General features: G+C 41.2%; 1 protein-coding gene and 1 pseudogene across 3 annotated transcripts in view; one reads left to right on the top strand and one right to left on the bottom strand.

Annotated features, from left to right (window-relative positions):
- Positions 1-25,188, bottom strand: part of Brap (BRCA1 associated protein) — a 43,322-nt gene that overhangs the window by 15,962 nt on the left and 2,172 nt on the right. For all 3 annotated transcript variants that reach the window (XM_010604481.3, XM_010604482.3, XM_010604479.3), the window contains exons 2-11: positions 24,602-24,763; positions 23,479-23,665; positions 22,087-22,276; positions 15,956-16,069; positions 13,046-13,194; positions 9,889-9,964; positions 9,188-9,326; positions 8,486-8,595; positions 5,786-5,875; positions 1,826-1,929 (exon numbers count right to left, since the gene is read on the bottom strand). In XM_010604481.3, the coding sequence (XP_010602783.1) occupies positions 1,826-1,929; positions 5,786-5,875; positions 8,486-8,595; positions 9,188-9,326; positions 9,889-9,964; positions 13,046-13,194; positions 15,956-16,069; positions 22,087-22,276; positions 23,479-23,665; positions 24,602-24,763 (1,321 nt within the window). The remainder of the gene's footprint in view (positions 1-1,825; positions 1,930-5,785; positions 5,876-8,485; positions 8,596-9,187; positions 9,327-9,888; positions 9,965-13,045; positions 13,195-15,955; positions 16,070-22,086; positions 22,277-23,478; positions 23,666-24,601; positions 24,764-25,188) is intronic.
- LOC117285806 lies at positions 18,200-18,360 on the top strand (annotated as a pseudogene).

Below are 25,188 nucleotides of genomic sequence, written 5' to 3'. Positions count from 1 at the left end.
CCTATGTCACCATGCTCAGTCCCAAGCCCTTAAATGGGTCTAAGTTGCTGAGTTGCCTAGGTTGGGCTTGAACTTTCTATTTTTTTGTTTGTTTGGTTTTTTGAGACATGTGTGTGTGTGTGTGTATATATATGTATGTATGTGTGTATGTGTGTGTATATATATATGTATATATATATATACATATATATACATACATACACATATATATACATATATATATATACATACATATACACACACACACACACACACACACACACACACACACACACACATATATATATATATACATACATATATATACATACACACACACACATACACACATACATACATACCAGGCTGGCTTTGAACTTGCAGTGAACCTCCTTCCTCAGCCTGTGGCACCATACCTGGCTGGGCTTGAACTTTTTTTTTTTTTTTTTTTTTAATACAAGGATCAAATTCAGGACCTTGTGCTTGTGAGGCAGTGTGGTGCCACTGAGCTAAATCTCAGCCCAACAATTTTTTTTTTTTTAAACAGGAGGGGGAAATGGGTTAAGGATACAAGGGAAATCTATACATTACTATCTTTTCAATCTTTTTATAAGTCTAAATTTACTCCAAAATAAAAGATTATTTAAATATTGAGGGCCGATTACCTCCTTTAAATGTGTTTTTTGAGCCAGGCATGGTGGTGCATGCCTGTAATCCCAGCACTCGGGAGGCTGAGGCAGGAGGATCACTGTGAGTTCGAGACTAGCCTGGGCTACACAGTGAGTTCCAGGTCAGACCCAACTACATAGTGAGACCCTGTCTCAAAAAAAAAAGTGTTGTTAGTTTTGTTGTTTTGGTACCAGGCATGAACTCAGGACCTTGAGCTTGAAAGGCAGGTGCGGTGCCGCTGACCTAAATCCCCGGTCCTTTAAATGTGTTTTTTGATCCATTTGTAGGGATGTAAAAAAAAATCCCATCATTTCTGTGAATATAACTTAAGCCAGAAAGATAAATGCAATCAGTAACAATTTTCTTTCCAAACAACAGTGGTAGGGAATGTTCTTGCCATGCTGTTCTGAGGTTTTTTTACTCCACAGTCTACATCTTGGGCCTTTATTTCTTGCCAAAGGCCAGATCCTACATTTCCAGTGTAGGTGGAGTCTCTTTCCTAACTGCCAGGTCTTAGCTACCATGTCTCAAAGAAGCTGTGGGCTCCTGACACAAGGAAGCTGCCTCCCACAGGCAAAAATAGAAGAAATCCAGACACACAGCAAGCCCAAGGACAGCAGGAGAGACTCCGTTCTACACAGTGCCAACTTTGTGGAAAGCACCTCATGTTTTAGTGAAAGACAGACCATATAAGTTTGCTCTATGTGTAGAGAAGACCCCCTGAAAACCTGGTCATATATAGTACCCAATTGAAAATAAGGGTATTTCTAAAAGAATGAAGGAAATTATCAGTTTACAGAGCCTGTGACCAGAAAGTGGCTAATTTAAAGAACAGAAGGTGAGAGCCAGGTGTGGTGATGCATGCCTGTAATCCCAGAACTCATAAGGCTGAGGCAGGAGAACTGCCCCAAGTTTGAGACCAGCCTGGGCTACATAGTGAGTTCAAGATCAGCCTGAACCAAATAATGAGACCCTGTCTTAAAAAAAAAAAAGGGGGGGTGTGGTAATGCACACTTGTAATCCCAGAACTTGGGGAGAACAACAAATCACAGCAAATCCAAGGCCAAGATGGGCTACACAGTGAGTTCAAGACCGGCCTGAACTACATGGCAAAGTCCTGTCTCACAAACGAAAAATAAATAAATAAAGAATGAACTAATGAACCAATTATACCTACTTCCTTTCCATAGACTGCTTTTCTTTCAGGAGGTCGTTTAGTCTATGTTCCAGAGTATCACACTTCTCAATTGTTTCTTTAAATTTGGTCTTCATGTTGTTAATCTGAAAGAGCCAATGAGAGAACAGGTAAAATTTTGTGGTCCTTGGGACTGATGCCACCCTCCCCCATTATCTGTTATAACTTTGACAAAGCAAACTTTAACAAGGTCAGGTAATCATTTGAAAGAATTTTTGTGATAGGAATATATATTCTTTTTTTTTTTTTTTTCCTCCAGTCCTGGGGATTGAACCCAGGGCCTTCTAACTGAGCTATTTCCCCAGCCCTGAAAAATAAAAACTGCTGGGCGTGGTGGCACATGCCTATAATCCCAGCACTTGAGAGGCTGAGGCAGGAGGATCGCCATGAGTTCAAGACAGCCTTGGGCTCTAATGAGTTTGAGGCCAGCCTAAACTGAACTACATAGAGAGACCTTGTCTCAAAACAAAAATACAAAACAACAAAAAACATAAACAAAAAGAGGGCTAGGGATTTAGCTCAGTGGTTCCACCACCTGCCTTGCAAGTGCAAGGTTCCTAGTTCGATCTCCAGTATCAAAAAAATACTCTTCTCAGGAGCACAAGGACCCGAGTTTGATCCCTAGTACCAAAAAGAAAAAAAAATTAATTTCTTTTGAGTCGCCCAGGCTGGACTAATACTAGGGTTATAGGCTTGTACCACACCTGGCCCAGAAATACAATTTTTGAGGAATCCTTTTTTCTGCTTACTATTTATCTATACTAGGTAGGATACGGAAGAGAATGAGCTGCTGGATGTCTGGTTTGGCCGCTGAAAAGTAACTAGCAAGCCTCAGGCCCTGGAGCAGATGGCCTACTTGAGGCCAACCATTATTAACTTCCCATTGGCTTTTCCACCTGAGTTTGTATTCCAACAGTTATTACCCACTGGTCATCTGAGAAGATTGGATCAGTTCATTCTAGTTAGTTCTTTGGTTGTTTTCTAAACTACTGATTTCCTCACGTACTTTAAAGCCATATAAAATAAAGGCAATCATGCTTTTTTGAAAAATTTATAAAGGCAATATATCTGTGGAATACATCCTGCTAGGGGGACACTGGACTGACCCTGGTGTGCCTCTACAGTCTTGGGAACCACCTCAATGCCTCTGCCAAAGGACCCTGGGAGAAGATGAGGTGGGAAGGGGAACTGGGGAGGCTGGGTGACCTGGACCACAAGGCAGTAACAGTGAGGAATGAAAGCAACTTAACTTAAACTCTATCATGCAGGCATCGGCTATGTGTTTCACAGTAATATGTTGTTTATTTTGCGTAACAGGCCAGTGTTGTAGATAAGTCAACTACTGACAGAAACTGAGGCTTAGAAAAATATAAAGCAATATGCCCAAGGTCACTGGACATGTGGTGGAATGTGGTGAATCCTGTCTGGGACCAAATCTGGGACCAAAGTCAAGTTCTAAACCTTGCTCTACTAGGGAGGTAAAAGTTCTATACCAAAGGAGACATGACTTCTGGACTAGATCTAAATTTGTAGCATAGATCCTATCCGTGATTCATACAACAAGCCTCTAAGGACCTCTAGGTCCATTTAAATCAGTGTTTTCCCAGCTGGATTGTGAAATGAGTTTGGTGTTATATGAATAAAAATACATTATCTAACAGGGTAAATGTAAAATGTTACAGTGTAGCCAGGCCTAGTGGTACATGCTTGTTATTCCATCTACTTGGGAAGCTGAGCCAGGAAGATCACAACTCTAAGGCTAGCCTGGGTAACTAAGACTCTGTCTCCAAATTAAAAATTAATAATAAAATAAGGGTTAGGGGTGTGGGCCAGTGGTAGAGCACTGATGTAGCTAGCATGTGCAAGACCCTGGATTCAACCCTCAGTACTACAAAAATGCTAAACAAAGCGTACTAGGGCCAGGGATGTAGCTCAGCAGCACTGTATGTGCCTTGCAAGCAATTCCTGGTACCCCCACCCCCCAAAAAAAGAGTACCAGTGGTAAAACAAGAGGACTGCATTGCCCATGAACTTCTAAGGATAAATAACATTTGTTATTGGAAGACAAAAACACCCTTTAAAACACTGCAAGCTTTCATCTGGACTGCGCTGGGCTCTGTGTTACCCACCCAAAAGTATGGTACACACAGGCACAAGCATTTTTCTGGCACTCCCTTTTCCTGCCCCTGCCTTACCTCCCCCTGGTACATCTTTGGGAATGCAGTTAATCCTAAGGAATCTTAAAGGGCAGGGAGAATCCCAAGCCGAGCTCTCAGGGGTCTGCTTCAAGCATTTTAGGTGGTCATGCTGGTGTCTCCCATAGAAAAACCCATTAGTAAGGCTGCAGCTGTGTTGCCAGACGCCTCCTTGTGAGTCCATAATGTGACACCAAGTGGCAGCGAGTGTGCCCTGCTTCCAACGAGTGCAAGGAGGCAAGTCCTTCCCTGCATGTGCTGCAATCAAGCCCTATTCAGGCTAGAAGGTCAAGTGACCTTGAGTGTCTCTGCTGCTGCCTGGAAGGTTCTTGTCAGAACTGCATCAGAAACTTCATTAGAAATTATTTCAAAGCTAATGTCAAGCAGCTATTAAAAAATAAAAATGAAATCCTATTTCTCATATTTACAGTCATATCCAGAAAGTAGGGCCCATGGGCCCAGCACAAAGTAAGAGCCTGGGCCCGGCTGGCCAGGCTTCAGGACAGTTCTACCCCAATGTGGGCCCCAAGCCTGGCTTGCAGTTCTTGGCTCAGAAGGTCCAGGAAATGGTGGGGACTTGCCAAATCACTAAGATAATCATTTTAAAAGCCTTTAATTGCTTCTAAGGGAATGGTCAAATCACACATACTGTCATTAGATCTAAAGCCCTAATTATACACAAACCCTCAAGTGCTCACTTTTTTTTCATTAGCACATTTGTAGTACATGATGATTACATTCACTGTAGGAGCTGGTACATGTACAAAACACATCTTAATTCTTTTTATGTCACCTTTCCTCTCCTCCTTGTCCCTTCTGTCACTGCTTTTTTTTTGGTGGGGGGGTACCGGGGATTGAACTCGGGTCCTTGCTTTTGCTAGGCAGGCGGCAGAACCACTAAGCTAAATCCCCAGCCCAGTCACTGCTTTTAAAACTACCTTTTTTGGAACTCTCAGGGTTTCCTTTATACGCTGGAAACAAGGGGTAAATCAAGCAAGTAAGAGTTTTGGGCCCTCCACGCAGCTTTTCACTAAAATCACACCACTTTTCCCTTTTGCGTGTTGGAAGAACTGAGTGGGATTTCCCTCTTTTCCCTAGTTAATTATTTTTCAAGACAGAGTCTTACTGTGTTGCAAAGGCTAACCTCAAACTCAGACACAAGTGATCTCATCTCAGCCTCCAGAGTAGTTGAACGATAGGTCTGTGCCATCCTGCCCAGCTGAATGGCATCTTTAAAGGTTACTTGATTAAAAATTGGAAACTGCTACCCTCAGTAATTTACCAGGGTGGTCCCCAAAGATCCAAGGTATCTGCCCAATTTTCTTTTGATTTAGAAGGCCTCAGCACTATCACTCTGCCTCAGAAGTTCCCATCCAGCTCCCCAAAGCGGCCGTTCCCAGGTTGACGAACCAACTGTCCAACTCAAATTACAAACCCTCATGTACACATGTCTATGTTTTTAATGGAACTTCATAAGGCACTACAGTATCTGATTGACTGAGGTAAACACACACACACACACACACACACACACACACACACACACACACAATCTCTTAAAACTTTAAAATACCAAAACATTGAATTCCTTAAATCCAAGATTTCTTTGTAGAGGTGAAATAGTTCTCTACCAATTATCACACTAAGAAGGGAAAATTCTAAGTATTTTTTTCTTGTGCTCTCCTTTCTTCCATACACCACCAGATTGCCTTCCACCACAATTCAGCAGTCACCAGACCAGACTTACTTCCTCTGCTGTGTCCTTTTCTAGTCGAACTATCTTGTTTTCCCAGTAGATTCGCTGAGATTCCAGTTGGCTTGTTAGTAAATATGAATACTAAAAATAGAGAATAAATGTAAGTCATTCTTGTTAGTCTATGAGATCCAACTAAAATGTGACCTGTAATGATTTATAAAAGAATAAATGTAACCATCAGAAGGCAGTTTTTTGTTTTTGTTTAGGAGATAGGGTCTTACTATGTTTCTCAGGCTGGTTTCAAACTCCTAGGCTCATGTGATCCTCCTGACTCAGCCTCTGGAGTGGCTGAGACTGTAGGCATGGGACACCATTCCTGGCTTATCAGAATGTATGTCAAAAACTGGGGAGGGGCCAAGGACTTAGTTCAGTGGTGCCACCACCTGCCTTGCAAGCACAAGGTCCCAAGTTTGGTCCCCGGTACCAAAAAAATAACAAATTTGCCAGGTGTGGTGGCCCACGCCTGTAATCCCAGCACGCAGGAGGCTGAGGCAGGAGGATTGCTGTGAGTTCGAGACCAGCCTGGGCTATATAGTGAGTTCCAGATCGTCTCAACTACAATCCACCCCCCCAAAAAAGCTGCAGGGGTGGCACATGCCTGTAATCCCAGCATTTAGGGAGGCTGAACTGTCTGGGCAACTTGGCGAGAACCTATCACCAAATATAAAGGGCCTGGGGATGTTGCTCCATGGTAAAGCACCCCTGAGTTTGATGCATGATACCACACACACACACACACACACACACACACACACACACACACAGGAATGTATGTATGTGATGGCTGAGTTCCACTCTACTCAATAGGCACTGGACTAAGGGACACAGAAATGACAATTACACTTCTGCCCCAACCCCCTGCGGTCTAAAATCTAACTGGGAAAAACAGAAAAATATACATATACAAAAACTTATACTGGTCTGGCTGATTTTAAAAAGAACCACAGTGGCTTTAAATCTACGTATAACTCAGGGCTAAGGTGTGGCTCAGTGGCTCAGCACATGCTCAGAATGCACCAGGCTCTGGTTCAACCTGCAGCATTGCAAAAAAAAGAAAAAAGAAATCTGTGTATAACTCAAACCAACTCATCCATCTCCCAGCCTTTGCGTTAAGCTCCCCTTCTTGGCTTCCTTAGCACCCTACCCACCAGCAGCAGCAGCAGTGTGATACTAGCACTTAGTCACTGGATCCACCTGTTGCCCTGAATGGACTCAACTCTCAAAGTGAGCTGTATCTGTACCTCTGTATTTCCAGTGCCTGGCACATACTGGATGTCAAGAATTGCTTGCTGCATGGCTGCATGAATGATCAAACAGCTGTAGCTACAGGGAAGGGACAAATGGCTTGTGGCAACAGATCTGGTAGAGCTCTGGACAGAGCTCTTGACAGACAGAGATCGTACTCCAGAGGACTGCTGGACCAAGTGAGAGCTGTGGATGTTTAGGATCTCTTCAGCAATGAAAAAGTGACACCAGTGTCTATGAAAAGCTATACGGTGTATATTGAGAACTGTGGGCAAAAGAGAATCCAAACAGTGCCAAAATCACACCATTATTTTGGAAAGACCATCCTAAGAGACCTAAATGTTTGTAGGTTAGAGGGAAGAAACAATTAGGAGAATGTCTGTGCCATCAGAATACATAATTCACAAAGGCAGGGAGTAGGTTCCAGTGGCTAAAAGATAGCAGCCTTAAACAAACACTTCTCTCTCCTGTCTCCTGTCCCTCCCAACACCCCTGTTATAGTAGGGATTGAACCCACGGAGCTGAGCTATATCCCCAGTCCTTTTCATTTTTTGAGACAAATTGTCTAGGTTGGCCTTGAACTTGCGGTCCTCCTGTCTCAGAATAGTAAGTAGCTGATATAACACCACTGCACCTGGCTTAGAACAATCTTTTTCAAAATTTTTATAAGAAAGGACTTATACTGAAACTTTCTCTTCACTAACATGGAATTTATGACAATTTCACAGTAGACAGGATTTACTGCTATGGAGAAAAACCAGATTGTGCAAATTCTGTTTCTTCAAATACATTAATACTCAAAAAAGGCTTTAAGTATATAAGACTATACTTATATCCTATAAATATATACTTTGAGTATACATTTTATATAAGCCTCTGATTTATAAAGTGCCAGCCCAAAGTATGTACCCAGTAATTCCAGAGATGGAGAGATGCTATGGGTTTTTTTCTGTTCAGTTTCCAGCTGTTAGTGTGATGCCAACAGGAATGTTCTTATTTCTGGCTTTATTACAGCTGTGGAAGATACCTTTATCTTTACCCTGAATTTAAGATAACTAGGAATGTCACACTGAAAGTAATAAAAGCACATGAAACTTAGACTTTCAGAAAAGAAAAACAAGACAATGTAATTCTTCACATAAATGATGGCATTTTAAAAAAAGTTTACATGAGCCGGGCGTGGGGTCGCACGCCTGTAATCCCAGTACTCGGGAGGCTGAGGCAGGAGGATCGTTGTGAGTTCGACACCAGCCTGGGCTACATAGTGAGTTCCAGGTCAGTCTCAACTACACAGTGAGACCCTGTCTCAAAAAACAAAACAAAACAAACAAAAAATTACATGTAAGGTAAACGACAAAACTAAATGGCCAAACAGCTTTTCCAGTTAGAATAGTAAAAGGAGCAGAAACAGAATAGGCACTGAGTGATAACTAGTAAGTATCTTACCTCTAACTGTAAGGCATCTATTTTCTCTTCCTGGCAAGTGTCACCCTCACATTCATACTGTACTATTTTTCCATCTGTTTTACTTGCAACCAGTCGATGGACATAATTATCTAAAGAAAAGAATGAGTTAATCAAAGCATGTTTCTTTAGAATGAAAAGGGTTGCCATGTATTCTTTTCTTTTCTGGTAATAGGGACTGAACTCGCAACCTTGTGCTTACAAGGCAGGTGGTGGCACCACTGAGCTAAATCACCAGCCCTTGTTTTTTTTGAGACAGGGTCTCGCTCTGTAGTTCAGGCCAGCCTTGAACTCATTGTGTAAATCAGGCTGGCCTCAAACTCAGAGATCCTCTTGCCTCAGCTCCTGAGTGCTAGGATTGCAGGCGTGTGCCAACACACCATGCGCTTTTAACTCTCACAGATATTTTGTTTTTATACATCTAAATTTCTTTGAAAGTGGGTCAAATCGCTTAAATTGTAAAGAGAGACTGAGAAACCAAGAGTGGAACCATAAACTCTCTTTATAATGTTCCATTAAGGTCTTTCCTAGGAAATGGTGCCTACGGGCACCATTAGAATTAAAGTTTGCAACAGCTGTTAGGAAGATGACATGTCACACTGTGAGGGGAAAGTGGAGAGAGAGGTTCGGGAGGAAAACTTTCCATGCAGAATGAATCCAAATTAGAAAACAAGTGGGGTTCACCTCCAGCATAGTCCCAGACTCGGTGGTTGGTGAGCTGCATTGCATAGGTGTGCTGTGTCTCCTCAAAGTGCTTATACGCATGTCGACTCACATACCGTCCACATCCTATGTGGCCACATATGAGACATATCCAAAGATTCTGCCAAGGAGGAAGTAAGATCTTAATTAGTTAAATAAAAGTACATGGCCTAGCCTAAAAGGTGTGGCAAGGGCCCCAATAAAGAATGAGACTTAAGAGTTGTTTCTCAGGAGTTTTAAAGTAGGTTTAAATCCCAATAGGCTCAGGATGCTTTTATGGATTATTTTTTCTGATCTACAGAACTTTAGAGAAACGGCAAGAAAAACATTCAAAGTATGTCAATAAAAGTCCAAGTCTTGGGCTGGGGATGTAGCTCAGTGGCACTGTACCTGCCTGGCAAGCACAAGGTCCCGAGTTTGATCTCCAGTACCAGAAAAAAATAAAAATAAATAAAAGTCAAAGTCTTGTAAAGGAACAGAGAACAATAACATAAGGTATTTTGCTTAGGAATAAGATACTTTTACATTTGTATGCCTTGTCTGACTCCAGACAATAAAAAACAAAAACAAAAACCAGACACAAAAGAAAAAAAAAAGTCAGACTCAGAAAAAATTTAAACCGCACCAGGCAGAAGAAAATCCCAAAGTTGTATTCATTGTTCTTCCCACCACCCATTACTTACTTCCTGAACACCACACTCAAAACATTTATTTTCTTCTACTGGCTCTGGTGTTTGACAGTATCGGCAGACGGGACACCTATTCAGGACACCAAAGATCATGGTTCAGATTAGATATAAAAGAATCCAAAAGCACAAAAAAAAAAAAAAAAAAAAAAAAAAATGTTTGACAGTATCGGCAGACGGGACACCTATTCAGGACACCAAAGATCATGGTTCAGATTAGATATAAAAGAATCCAAAAGCAAAAAAAAAAAAAAAAAAAAAAATAGTGTGTGACACACAATAGTCACTAAATATTTTAAACAGGAAACTTTCTTTGTGGGAGTGTGCTAGGGATCAAACCCAGGGTCTCAAGTAGGCTAAGCAAGTGCTCTACCACTGAGTCACATCCCCCTTCCCCAAACTGGACTTTGTATCTTCTCTTAAATGCTTTTCTTTTCTTTTGGTGGGTCTGGGGATTGAAGCTAGTGCCTTTGCACTGAGAGATATCCTTAGGCTATTTGTTTATACCGAGAATTGAACTCATAGCCTCCTGACAGCCAGGCTGGTGCTGTGCTGCCTGAGCTACAGCCCTGGTAGGGCCTTTTTTATTTCCTGAGACAGGGTCTAAGTTGCTAAATTGCCCAGATTGGCCTTGAACTTGTGATCTTCCTGCTTCAACTTTCTACTTTTTTTTTTGTTGAGACAGAGTCTTGCTATGTAGCTTTGAACTCACTATGTAGTGCAGGCCACCTGCCTCAGCCTCCCAAGTGCTGGGATTACAGCCATGTGCCACCAGTCCAGCCCTGACATGCTATTTTTAAATTATTTTCCTAAGTGATTATTTTAAAGTTTGGAATAACCTATCATTTACCTTACAGACATTCTGAACTATTCTCAAACAAAATGAAACTACAGAAGCAAAGGGAGAATTTTTGCTTTATATACTTTCTTATTCTTCTAAGAGTCAGCTGATCAAAAGCCCAAATATTTACAGGTTAGAATTAGGATCTGAGACACATTTTTTATTTTGTTTCATGTTTGGTTATTCATAATGTAATTTTTTGGGGGGAGTACCGGGGACTGAACTCGGACCTTGAGTTTGCCAGGCAGGAGGTGGCACTACTGAGCTAAATCCCCAGCCCTCATAATGTACTTTTATACCAAACCATCTATCTTGTCCCCATTTCCCAAAGATTTAAATCATTAAAGATATACCCATCTTGTACAGGTTTTTCTTAAAAGTTAGATCTAAAATCTGCAGTAAATGTCACCAAATTTTGTTTGTTTTGAGCCAGGGTCTTGCTATGTAGTTCAGGGTGACCTTGAACTCCTATTGATCCTCCTGTCTCATCCTCCCAAGTGCTGGGATTATAGGAATGTGCCACTGTTCCAGACTATCAAATTAAAAAAAAAAAAAAACTGTGGCAATAAACTAAACATGCGTGACATTTTGCTTTGTATTGGAAATCATATCAAAGATGCCAGTGCTATTTACTTTGCAAGTCCGGATTTATAAAGAAGCAACAAGTTAGACATAGTGGCACAAGCCTATAATCTCAGCACTCTGGGAGGCAAGAAGACTGGAAGTTGAAGCCCAGCCTGGGGCCATTTAGGTAGCAAGACCCTGTCTCAAAGTACAAAACAGAAAAAGGGCTGGGGATGTAACTCAGTGCAAAGGTCCTGGGTTGATTCCCCAGTACCAGGAAAAAAAAAAAAAAGGCAGTAAAAGGACAATAAAAAAAAAAAAATCAATTAACCCTTTTCTATTAGTGAAGACAAAGTAATACTACTCAATATTAGTCATGAATATATTTTATCAGATGGGCAAACAGAAAGTGGGTATATTTGAGGCTGACTAAATTGGCACCAAAAAAGAAAGCTCCAGTTATACCTAATACCAAACTGTTACCTAGCCAAGTCAGTAAAAGCAAGAAAAGGAAACAAGCAGAAAGAATACTAAGTTCTTGCACAGATAAACAGGTTCTGAGTTTCCTATTAGAAGGCTGCAAGATCTAGTCTGTCTGTTTTGTATGAAAACCCACTCACTCAATGAACTGTATGTTTCTGAGGAAGAAGCCATGTCTCACACTTCACGATGGGCATGACAGGGAGCAAGGCAGGTCAGGTCCTTGCTCTGTGGAAGCTGTGCAAGCAGGGATTCCTGGGGACTCTCTCCCTCCTAACTGCTGGACTTCTCAGATGTGAGTGTCCTCTTCTCCTCCGCATCGCTGTCTTCTTTTGCTCCCATATTCCAGCCACTAACTCCTACCTATCGCTCCTGGTGACATCATTTCTCAAGTGGCCTGGTGGTGTCAGGGCTCAGGTCTCCAGTCACAATGCTGCACACTACTACTTTTTTTTTTTTTTGCTTTTTGCACACTACTCCTTTATATCACCTGGGAAGGCTGTGGTTCTCCACACTTAATTGTGTGGCTGCTTGTTTATCAATTTTTTGTTCTAGGGACCCATAAGGCCAGTGCCTGACATACCTTTCTAGCTAAGTCCTGCAGGGCAGTTTGCAAAGGGAGCAGTCACCTTTGACTTAAGGGGGAAGAGGTATAGGTGCCCTTTCAGTTTTTTGTGTGCAGCAATGTCACCTATAACTGAGGCTTTTTGGTGCACTGGGAATCAGGACACTTAAGTGTGTGCCATATAGCTGGTGGTTGCTATCACTACCTGGTACAAAGCCATCAACAACCCAATAAAGGTTGCCATTGCCCAGTTGGGAAGAAAGCTGAAGCAAATGCTAGAAACCAAGAAACCAAGTGTACATGATAGGGAAATGCGAGATGTAGAGTTCATTCTTTCTTTTTTCCCCCTGGTGCTAACGATCAAACCAGGGCCTTTTACGCACTAGGCAAGCACCTGACCACTGAGCCCAAGATACAGATTTCACTTTAACATAAGAGCCTTAAAGCCAAGTTTTGCTTATTATTTTTTTCCATTTTGGCTCTTGGAAGGAAAGAGCAATTCACAGTGTTTTGGGAAATATCTTAAGAGTTCAGACTCCCTGGTGAACTGAGGAAAGAGGAGCAAAATGGAAGAGTCTGTACTGTCATGGTGCCAGGCTGGTAGAATCAACATTTAGAATAGTTCGTGTTTGGTGATGGCCATTTTTAATTCTGGGTACATGTTAGAATGGGCTCCTGTGGTGGCAGATGGTTCCTGCACTCACGTGGTGTCGTCCCAGCGCTGTAGACACTGGCTGTGGAAGCTGTGGTTGCACAGTGTGGTGAGAATGCCATTCACGGACTCGTCCATGCGCTCCAGACACACCGTGCACTTAGGGAGCTCCGTCAGGTCCATCACTGGGAGACTGGCACCCTGCAGGGAGACACAGTGCGTGAGGCCTTACTGTAAAGCACCCCTCAGCCATCTCTTTTTTTCCTCTGAACAAGTTTTCCTGTTGACTTCCAGAAGGATGTTCTCAACATTATGGCTCTATGCAAATAATTTAAATTAGTAAGCTTTTCATTTATTTGTTCATTCATTCACCAAGTACTGATTGAGCACTGTGGTTTATTGTTTTTTGGTTTTGTTTTTTTTTTTTTTTGTACCTGGGAGATGAAACTCAGGACCCTGCACTTGCAAGGCAGGTGGTGGCACCACTGAGCTAAATCCCTGGCCCTTCTTTTCAGTACCGGAGATTGAACTTGGGTCCTTGTGCTTTCGAGGCAGGCAGCAGAAACACTGAGCTAAATCCCGGCCTTTGAGCACTGTTTATATTCCCAGCACTGTGCTGGATCCTGATAATACAGTAGTGAACACAGCAGGCAAAAATTCCTGCCCTCATGGACCTGACATTCTAGGAACAGACTGCTGCCCAAATGCTGATAAACTGCTCTGAAATGGAACCAGACTTCTATTTCAAGCTCCCAATATGTGTGACTACAATACAAGCCCATGGAACAAAAGGAGACCAGAAATGGACCTGAATGATTCTTCCAGAGTAAATTATAACTAGTATTCCTACTGAATGATTAAAAATATCACTAACACTCATTTCATTGATTCATGCATTTAGGTCATACTTACTGAGTCCTTACATAGATCTTGCTATGTAAGACACCACTTAAGGTGTGGAACAATAGTGAACAAAAATCAGATTCCAGAATATTAGAAGGAATTACCTACATAAATGTGGAGAGACATACATAAGGACAAACAGAAAGTCAGGTATGGTGGTACACACATGTAATCTCAGCACTCTAGGAGGCTGAGGCAGGAGGACTGCAAATTCAAGCCCAGTAATTTAGCAAGATCCTGTCTCAAAAAATAAAGTCTAGGAAAGTAGATCAGTGCAAAGATCCTAAGTTCAACTTTCAGTACCACGGAGGGTGAGAAGAGGGGCTAGGGATGTAGCTCAGTGGTAGAGCATTTGCCTAGTTTATGTGGGGCCCTGGATTCAATCCCAGCACTACAAAAAGTAACAAAACAAAACAAAGGCCCAGCGTGGTGGTGTAGGCCTGTAATTCCAGCACCTGGGAGGCTAAGGCCAGAGGAGGACTATGAGTTCAAGGTCAACCTGGGATACACAGTAGGCTCAAGGCCAGTCTGAACTGTCTCAAAACAAACCACAAGAATAACAACAACAAAACCCCCAGACAAATGGAGAAAAAGCACATTACAGTCTCTGAAGAGTAGATATTTACGGGAAATTTCTCAAGAAGCCATGCACATTTAGAGAAAAGAACCTCAAAACAGAGGCCTTGGGCCGGGGATTTAGCTCAGCGGTTTGGTGGCCTGCTTCGCAAGCGCAAGGACCAGAGTTTGATACCCAGTACCAAAAAAAACAAAAAACAAAAAGAAAAACGGAGGCCTCATGCAGTAGCACTTGGCACAAAGGAAGCTCAATTGCATCATTCATCCATTTTAGTTCCCTAACCAAATAAAAGAACAATCAAAGTAGAATCTACTTTGAAGCTGATTTCAAGGTAAAAAGATCACTAGGTTTACTTTATTCATGTATTTATTGACTTTTTGAGATAAAGTCTCACTACATAGCCCAGGCTGGCCTCAAACTCTCAGCAAGTCTCCTGCCTCAGCCTCCCGAGTGCTAGGATTACAGGTGTGCGCCACCATGCCCACCACTAGATCTACTTTCTTTCTCTGTCTGTCTCTTTCTTTCTTGCTATCTTTCTTTTCTTTCCCTGGTAGTGGGGATCAAATTCAGGACCTTGCACTTGTCAGGCAGGTGCGGCACTGCTGAGCTAAATCCTTGCCCTCTAGGTCTACTCTAAAAGAAAGGCAATCTTGGGCAGGAGATTTAGCTCAGTAGTTCCGCTACATGCCTCACGAGTGCAAGGTTCCAAGTTCAATTCCCGGTACAAAAAAAAAAGGCAATCTTAAAATTCTCATAGAGCTGAACCTGCTGTTTTATAAAGTAATTTGACTGAGTACATGTTGCAGGAAGGGTTCCCACCAAGGGTGGCAGATCAGACCAACTGCAAATCACAGCAAGGCAGAATTAACAATTAGAAGGAGAGCCAGGCGTGGTGGCACACGCCTGTAATCCCAGCACTCGGGAGGCAGAGGCAGGAGGATCCCTGTGAGTACCAGACCAGCCTGGGCTACATAGTGAGTTCCAGGTCAGTCTCAACTACATAGTGAGACCCTGTCTCCCAAAAAAAAAAAAAAAAAAAAAAAAAGCAATTAGGAGGATTAAGGGTTAATATTTCCAATAAAAACATTTCAGCACTAGGCAATGTTTAACTGATCTGGAATAGATTAACACTCCATTTCAACAATATAGGTTTTTTAACACATTTAAAAATATTTTTTGAAGGTAAAAAAATGAGATAAAATTCATATCCCATGAAATTCTCTATGTTAAAGTGTACAACTGAGTGGTTCTTATAGCAACTGTCACCACTAATTCCAGAACATTTCCATCACCTCAAAAACAAACCCCACCACCTGTCAGCAGTCACTCTGCATTCCTCTCTGCCCCAGCCCTTGGCAGCCAGGCATCTCCTTTCTGTCTCTAGGGTTTGGCCTACTCTGGGAATTTCCACAGTTACCTTGGCATCCAATTTTATACCAATCGGATGGATTTAGAATCAATACAAGCAGCATTCACACTTACGTCTTCTGACTTCAGCACTTCAGCCCTTTCCACATAGACCAGCTGGCAAACATCATCTTCTATGGAGTTGAACTGGCGGCCATTGCATGCCATATAAAAACTGTCCGCATCGGCCTGTGCACCCCAGTGGGGAAGAGGAAACAAGACAGACTGAAAATCTGCTTCATATTCCAGATGTGTAACTTCGATTGTTTTCCTCACCAGCTTTGTAAATCTACAGTCTGGAAACAAAGCAACTGCCAGAAAAAAGTAACATCTACTGAGGCTGCTGAGCTGATCACGCTCTGCAGGCCAGGATCCAACAGTTTGGCAGTATTTCCCGGGCTATGTGTGAGTTTTGACTTGGACTGGCAGGAAGTATTGAGGTATAGAAGATGAAAGCCAGTACAATTTTAATATTCACCAGCAGCGGTCAACATTTCCCTTGATAGGTTTTTCTCCTCTAGCCTTCACTTCTGCAGCAGCTGAGAAAACATGCTTCTGTAAAGCTTGTAACCAAATTACAATTGATGACAGCTACGGAAGAATTCTCTTAAAGAAATATATCAGCATTCATCTTTTAAAACAAAAAAGGAGTATGTGGTGAAAACCCATCTCCTTTTCAATAAATCAAATAATACATGACATAACACATGATATAAATTATGTATAATAGTTCCACAAGGATCCCATCAGGAGTGTCCAATATCAAAAGCAAACCTCTCGATGAAGGTCAAACAGTCCGAAATAAACCCGTTTTTAGAATACTAATAGTCACCAGCTGGGCAAGGTTGTGCATGCTGGTAATCCCAGCATTTGGGAGGCTGAGGCAGGAGGATTGCCAGGAGTTCAACCTGGACTACACAGTGAATTCAAGGCAAGTCTGAACTACACAGTAAGACCCTGTCTCAAAAAAAACCTCCAGGGGCCAGGGATTTTAGCTCAGTGGTGCTGCCGCCTGCCTTGCAAGTACAAGGATCTGAGTTCGATCCCCAGTACCCCCCCCAAAAAAAAAACATCTCCAAAACAAACAACTCCCCCCAAAAACCAACCAAACAAAACAAACAAAAAACTAACAGTTAGATTCCTTCATAGTGGAAGACAGATGAAGAGAAGTAGCCTCCTTTAGGAAAACTTGCAAAAGCACATACACATTTGTGAATAAGGACAATCGTTAAAATTGAACCTTTTAGCCTATGGTTAGTAGACAGAACAAAAAAGATTCCAGTTTTTAAACTGAGTCAGTTTTTTGAGGCAGCAGGGAGGCCAAGGCTTGTCTGCATTTCTTTCTTCCACACAGGGATTGGCCCAAACAGAAAGTTGTGTGCTACCAATGTAGAAAAGCAACTTGAGTATGGGGGAAAGAGGGATTCTGCTGTGTTGTCAGCCTCTACCAACAGAATCGAGGCTGTCCCAGGCAATGGGTCCTGCCTAATTTCTCAAACAAGATTCTGAATTTCACTGCCACCCTAAGCTTCTCACACAGCATCTAATTCCACTCGAATGATGTAATCCAATTGTGGATTTTTGATTATTTATGCTTTCTTAATATGACCAAGTAGGCTAAGCAGCTGAGCAGAGACTATAAATTTTGAATGTAGTAGTTTTATTGGGAGAGGGGATGGATGACGTTCTTGAAGGAAACATTCTGTGTACTACGTATTTAAATTCAAAATGTGTACAACCAGTTGTTGGACAATAAATCTCTTTAATATTAAGAAAAAGCAACCTAAAGTACTTTCTCCCACTGTTTTGGAGCAATAGCTTTTTCTTGAAACAGTACTGGCTGAGTAAGCAGCACAGGAAGCTCAAGTATCCCTCGACAAGGGAGCTATCTGGCTGGATGATGGACTCAGCTGAGCTCTTCCAGGCTCCCAGCACCACCATGGGCTGGGCCAGCCCTGAGGGAAGGCAGACCCCTGCCTGGATCTGGAGTTCTGCAAATGCTCACCAAGTGCCTAGGCCTCAGAGAAAGAAACGAGGCATGTGACCAATTCTGCTCAGCACCAGATTATTCTTTTCTTGGGGGAGATGTTCATCTATACCAAAGAAATGTACTTAAAAAAAATGGTAACATCTACACAGATGTGATCTCCAATTTGAACACACTGGTGTATTCTTTAAAATGTGATTGTTAGGTTGGGCATGGTGTCGCACACCTGTAATCCCAGCACTTTGGAGGCTGAGGCAGGAGGATCGCTGTGAATTTGAGACCAGCCTGGGCTGCATAGAGAGTTCCAGGTCAGTCTCAACTATATAATGAGAATCGCTTCTCGGCCTTTTGGCTAAGATAAAGTGTAGTATCAACTACATAGTGAGGCCTTGTCTCCAATAAATAAATAAATAAATAAATTAATTAAAATAAAATAAAATGTTATCGTTAGAGCTGGGCCTAATGGTGCACACCTGTAATCCTAGCACTGGGAAAGCTAAAGCAAAAGTCATTATTAGAAAAACAGCTTTATTTGTTCAATTTTTTTTTTTTTTTTTTTATGGTACTGAGGATTGAACTCAGGGCCTTCTCATTGAGCTCCAACTCCAGCCCTTCTTATTTTTGAGGCAGAATCTTGCTAAGTCGCCAAGTTCCCAGTGGGCTTAACTTGTGATCCTCCTGCCTTAGTCTCTCAGAGTGCTACAATTACAAGTATGTGCCATCACGCCTGGCTTACTTTTCAAATATTTACTGAGCACCTACTAAGTGCCAAGCACTGTGCTCTTCACCAGCAAGAGAGGAGGGAACAAAATACACATGGTTTCTTCTTCAATCCAGTATCAAAATGCACAAAAGCCTGTAGCTCACTGCAAAGAACACAAAGGAAGCAACTTTTATTTAAAATGTTTGCATTGTATGAAGTCCAAAATTTAAAGGAACCCAATTTTCTTTCTCCTGTCTTGTTTTTACTGTACTCTTCAGAGGCTAAACTCAGAAAAGAGAAACACCCTTTGTGATAGGGCTCCTCCACTGTCACAGCACTCAACTGTAGCGATGAGAACAGATTTTTATTCTCAAAATGGTTTTCTAGACTGTCCTACCCAAGCAGGCAAGTGAAAACAAACCAACACAGTGCTAAGGGGTTATCTTTTCTTTTTAATCCCTAAGAACAATAAAATGAACTTGATCCTATTTTCGTTTCCTGATAAATTATAAATTCTTTACTCGAAGACCAGATTTTCTAAAGTTCATATTACAAAACTGGTGGGTTTTTTTTTTTTTTTTTGGTTTTTTGAGACAGGGTCTCACTATGTAGTTGAGACTGACCTGGAACCCACTATGTAGCCCAGGCTGGCCTCAAACTCATAGTGATCCTCCTGCCTCAGCCTCCCAAGTGCTGGGATTACAGGCATGCGCCACCACACCCGGCCTGGTGGGTTTTTTTTGTGTGTGTTGGGGGGTTGTTTTTGTTTTTTGAGACAGAGACTTGCTATGTAGTTCAGGTTGGCCTTGAACTTATTACATTGAGCCCATGCTGGCCTTGAACTCCCAGCAATGCTCCTGCCTCAGCCTCAAGAAAACCCAAGTGCTGGGGTTACAGGCATGTACCACCACACCTAGCTTCATATGGTACACACATCTCTTTATAAAACGTCCAACACAAAGCTAAGGCCAAAAGAAACCCAAGAGACTGCAAAAGACACAGTGGTCTATGAAAAATTCCCTGGTAATAAAAAGAACAGAGTAATAATGTAGATAGCTGCCCAGGATATAGTCAGTCTGCCTGGGATTAAATCCTAAGTCTGATACTTCTTACCTAACAACTTTGGTAAGTAAATTATCTATGCCTATTTCTTATTTCCTAATTCCTAGTGAAAAGGAAAAGTACCAACACATGTCTTGTGGCATTGCTGAAAGGATTCAAAGAGCTAATAAATGAAAAGTACATAGAAGAGGGTCTGGCATCTAGTAAGTGCTCAACAGTCAGCTGAGCTATTGAGTCTATGTTCTCATTAGAGCCTGGTAGTAATTTAACAACTTCAGGTCTTATGCCAAGAGGTTACTAGGACTTAGTCCTTGTCAGGATGGACCTTGATAGGCTAGAATCAGAACCTAAGATCCAGGAGTAGCAATAAATAGTAGAACTCAAAACAAAACAAACAAGACAGAAGTGGAAAGGATAGTGCAGATGTATAAATAAAATCCAAAAGCAACAGAAAACATTCACGGTATCACCTGCACATTAAAAGAGTGGCACCTGCTACAAGGAAGTTTGTGGGTTTACTAAATAGGTTAGTGTGGTGGGTTTATTAAACTTCAGACTATTACATTTTTTCTTAGTACTGAGGATTGAACCTAGGACCTTTGCATGGATCTATATTCCCAGACCTTTTTTATTTTGAGAAAAGGTCTTGCTGGACCGGGAATTTAGCTCAGTGGCACCTTGCCTGCCTTGCAAGGGCAATGTCCTTAGTTTGATCCCCAGTAATACACACACACACACACACACACACACACACACACACACACACACACACACAAGCTGAAAAAGAGAAAAGGTCTTGCTAAGTTGCCTGGGCTGGGTTTGAATTTGTAACCCTCCTGCCCAAGCCTCTCTGAGTGCTGAGATTACAAGTGTGTGCCATCGTACCCATTTTTTTAAGGTTGTTTTGTAGTTCAGGCTGGCCCTGAACTCACTATGTAGCCCAGGCTGGCCTCCAACTCACAGTAATCCTCCTGCCTCATCCTCCCAATTGCTTGGATCACATGTGTGTAGCACCACACCCAGCTAATAAAAGTTACCTATTATATTATTATCATATGTGCTACCAAGTTTAAGATGTCACTTCCCCAGAGCTTCAAAATTCCTCAGAGTACTCAGAAGGCCTGTTGACAGTAAGAGGAGTTAAGTGGTTTTCTGTTCTCACTGCTAACTTGTGAAGTCTAAGTCCGCAGGACATTTGAAACACATTTTAAATGTGTTTTAATGATGGGGTATTTCATAAAGGTTAAAGATAGTAACTGTGTGCCTTCTTGTACACAGAACTCCACACTTAACGGGACCTACAGAACAGGTACGAGTATATTCCAACTATCATTTCTCTTGACTTCCTCTACATGGCCACTGAATGGCTGCCATTGCTACCACTGCTGGAGTTCTGTAATGAGGAAGGAGAGAGCCATGGGCTCCCTTTCACTCACAAACCTGGGCAACTGGTCAGAGGCAACAGCAAATGACCTCAGTGATGCATCTAGCTAGGAACTATTTGGGGCAAATTCAAGAGGCTATTTATCACTGAGGTGACACAGAAATTATGACAAAGCTGCACTGCAAACCTTAAAGAAATTCCAATGGACACATACAACAAGCTATTATCAGAAAATACAAATTGAATGAACAAAAGAATAGAGTAACTGAATTCACAGAAAAAAAAAAAAAAGAATAACTGAATACCTAAAGCTTACTCATACAGAAACATACATGCTCAGGCCAGGGATTCAGCTCAGCAGCACTGAGCCTGCCTCGCAAGCACAAGGTCCTAAGATTGATCCCCAGTACCAAAAAGAAAAAGAAAGAGAAACATACATCTCAAAAGAATGAGTAGGCAAAACCAACAGGATACTTTTCTAATGTCTGTAGAACAGAGGTGCCTAACACAGTGAGTGAAATGGAGGGGAAGGTAAGACCTTTCTGCATCATACAGAAACTATTATAATGTACACGCACTTTTAAAACTGAAAATAACACCTTTCTTTCAATCTTCTATTGCAGTGATTTCCAATCAGGACTGTAAAGCATCTTTAACACTTCAAAGAATGCCACAAAATCCCTCTTATTCCCCCCACCCCCCCAAAAAAAGATTTTCTAAAATATATCAAAGAGCACCTTATAAAAACAGAATGAAAGAAGTAGGGGTAATGGCAAATGACAGTGTCTATTTCAAAAAGTTTGTGAATTAGTTTTACGAGTATAGTTATCACTGGATAAACAGATAAAACTCAGATTTCATAGCCAAAAAGATGCATTAAAAACACACAGGTATGAATAACAGTTGTATTTCTACTAATGAATCCAGAAACACATCTCTGGTTACAAGAGTACCCTACAAGATACATGTCAAGAACTTTACATGCAAAACATTGTAAATCATACACTGCTAGTATCACACAATTATTGAGTTTCTGTGGCAAAGAGATTTTTTAATATCTTAACTTTTACCTGTGCACTAAACTTTATCAGCACCATATATTGATTTGGAGTAGAGTCTCTGATGATTTTCATTTGTTCAATTACTTCATTAAATGGGGCGACAAACTTCATAAGATCATGACTGGTCATTGTAGCAGGGACTGTGAGAATACACAGCATGGCACTGCGCCTCACATCTTCTTTTAAGGAGGTCATCTTACTAATAAGACAATAATTAGATTGTTTTGAATAGATGAGGTATGGTGAGTTCAATTAACACTAATTAGATAACTTATGTCAAAAAAATGGGAAAAATACAACTTGTAATACTTCACAAATCAATTTAAATATCTTGTTGTTTTGCTTGAATTATACAAGAGATGAAAAAACTCAAAATTCCCAAACATCTTCAGTAGACACTAAGGCAAGCTTTAAAATATTCTATATTACACACCCAACAGAATTTTCAATCTTTAGTTAAAGGCATTTTATGGTCACAAATTAGTACTATGAAAATTCAGTTTGTGCTTTATTCTATTATTTTCTGAATAATAATCTGTTGTTGAGTAATTCATATCTAGCTGTGACTTCTCTCAAGTGGTTTAGATGAAATTAAGAGCTCTAAATCTAGAAAAATTCTAAATCATGAGGATGAGATTAAAGATTACAGAAAGTGTTGTTGAGCTGGAATAGCTAGAAGCGGGGAAAGAAAAATCCTTCACAATTCAATTACTTTTTTTTTTTTTTTTTTTTTTTTTTTTTTTTTTTTGGTTTGTTGAGGCAGGGTCTTGCTATGTAGCCTAGGCTGGCCTTGAACTCACTATATACTCCAAGCTGGCCTTGCCTCCCAAGTGCTGGGATTACAAACATGCACCACCAGCTCCGCTTCATTTGCTTTTAAAATGCTACAAATTCACTTGACAGCTGTTTTCCCAGGAGGGACCTGGCCAACAAGTTAGAACAAGGACAGCCTTTAAGAGATCAGATACCAGTTACCAAGAGGCTCATGGCCCACCTCCTTGATTATCTAGCCAAATGTTCCTCTTTCTCTGTGTCTCTGGCAAGCTTTGTATGGACCACAATAAAGTAAAAGAGGTAACACCATTAACTGACTCCTTATTTTCTTTAGTAAAGATTTGGTGGGGGTATGGGACAATATGATATTATGGATCTTTTTTTTTTTTTTTTTTGCTTGTTTTTATTTCAATTCCCCAACCACCATCCATGCCTAACTGCTAAGGTAATATTTTCTTAACTAATACATGTTTCTTTCATAAGAAAGAGTTTTGTTCTTATCCACAAAATCAAAAGAATGTAAAATATCTAAGAATTCCCTCATACACAGTACATAAAAGGCCAAGAGTTTTTCTCTACTCCAAGGCAAAAAACAGAGCAACCCAAAAGGAAAAAGATTTTCCTTACTTTGTCTTGTATAGGTGCATTATACCGTGAACTATTTCAACTGAAGGATTTCCACTGAAGAATGAGATCTGGTCTGGAAGCTGTTTGGATGGAGATTCAGGAGCTACATTTATGCATTCTTTATTCTGATCTCTATTTTTCTGCACAGGGAGAGACGCTTCTGAAGACTCCTTTCCTTCCATTGTATCTTTTAACAATCAAAAATTAGAAGATCATAAACAGTTGTAAATATGTTGAAGGATTCTAATTAGGTTAAAATACAAGTCAGAACAATGAACTCTGACAGAGGATGTGTAAAGTATTGCATTCAAAACTGAATTCACAGAACAGCTGAGTTAAGGGTCACCCCAACTTTAAGTGCCTTTTCCCCCATGAAAATCTCAATACTGAGAAACTCAAGGAGAGCTCTTACATCCAGTAGTAGCGTAATATAGCAGGCCTCTTCCATCACGTACTCCTAAGTAAGACAAACAACCAGGGCTATTGCATTTGAAACCAAATCTACCAGTTTTGACCACCCCGAGAGACAAAGAACACAGTCACCCCCTCAGCTGGAGTAAGCTGGTAGAGCAAGGGGAGGCACAATACACTTATCTGGACACATTCATGATCTGCTGCTCACTTAGGTGGTAAGGAGCTCTCCCCTCACTGACTATAGTGGCAAATCCAACTTGTTAGGATGAATTAACTAACCAACCATATATTTTTTGAGGCAAGGTCTCATTATGTTGCTCATACTATGACTCTGAACACCTAGGCTCAACTGATCTTCCTGTTTTAGCCTCCTGAATAACTTGGATTACATGTGTGGACCACCATGCCTGACTCAGAAAAAAAATTTAGAGGCAGCAAAATATGGCTTAAGAAGGATCAGATAAGCCTCAGGAGGTTGAGGTAGGAAGATTGCTTGAGTTTAAGGCCAGCCTGAAGTACATAGTGAGATCCTGTCTCAGAAAAACAATAAAGAACCGAAACAACAACAATCAAACTCACATAAAGCACATGGGCAGTGAAAAATAAAAGTATGCTAAAGGTCAACATAGTGGACTCATCAAACAACTTGTGTAAAACAGGTAACCAGAGGCCTACATTACAAGAGAATCCAGGGTTTCAGAGAGCGTACCTGGGTTGGACTTCATGGTCTCAATAATCACATCTGTCATTTCCCTTCGGCCAAGGTGCTGATGGATGATTGCTGCTTTATCCCCTGGAGACTTCCCTTCTAAACAGGCTACAGCTGAGGCAAGTGTCTTCTTTTTGATCTCCTCATCGGACATTTCCCCGACTAAAAATAAATAAACACATGAAAAATTAATACATGATAATAGACAAGTTCTTCTCCATTCTCAAAGTACCCATGTATAGGTTTCCCTTTTCTCTTTGCTTCTCTCCTCCCAAAAAGATACGACACCTTTGCAGTATACATCTCACTCATTTTGGGACTTGTGCAGCACCCTCAGCACAGTTAATAAGCAGTCAGTACAATAAACTCAGAAATTTATGGCCCTTCTCATGAAATCATACCCTGTAAAGTAAATCTATAAAAACTCAGGAGGCTGAGGCAGGAAGATTGCCATGAGTTTGAGGCCAGCCTAGGCCACATAGTGTATTCAAGGCCAGATTGAACTGTGTAACAAGACCTCTCTCAAAAAAAAAAAAAAAAAAAAAAAAAAAAAAAAAAAAAAAAAAAAAAAAAACCAAAAAAAAGAG

Source organism: Fukomys damarensis, unplaced genomic scaffold (genome assembly GCF_012274545.1).
Source record: "Fukomys damarensis isolate Sample0158 unplaced genomic scaffold, DMR_v1.0_HiC HiC_scaffold_12, whole genome shotgun sequence".
Lineage (NCBI taxonomy): Eukaryota > Metazoa > Chordata > Mammalia > Rodentia > Bathyergidae > Fukomys > Fukomys damarensis.
Note: the sequence above shows the minus strand (reverse complement) of the source record. Positions and strands in the feature narration are given on the sequence as shown.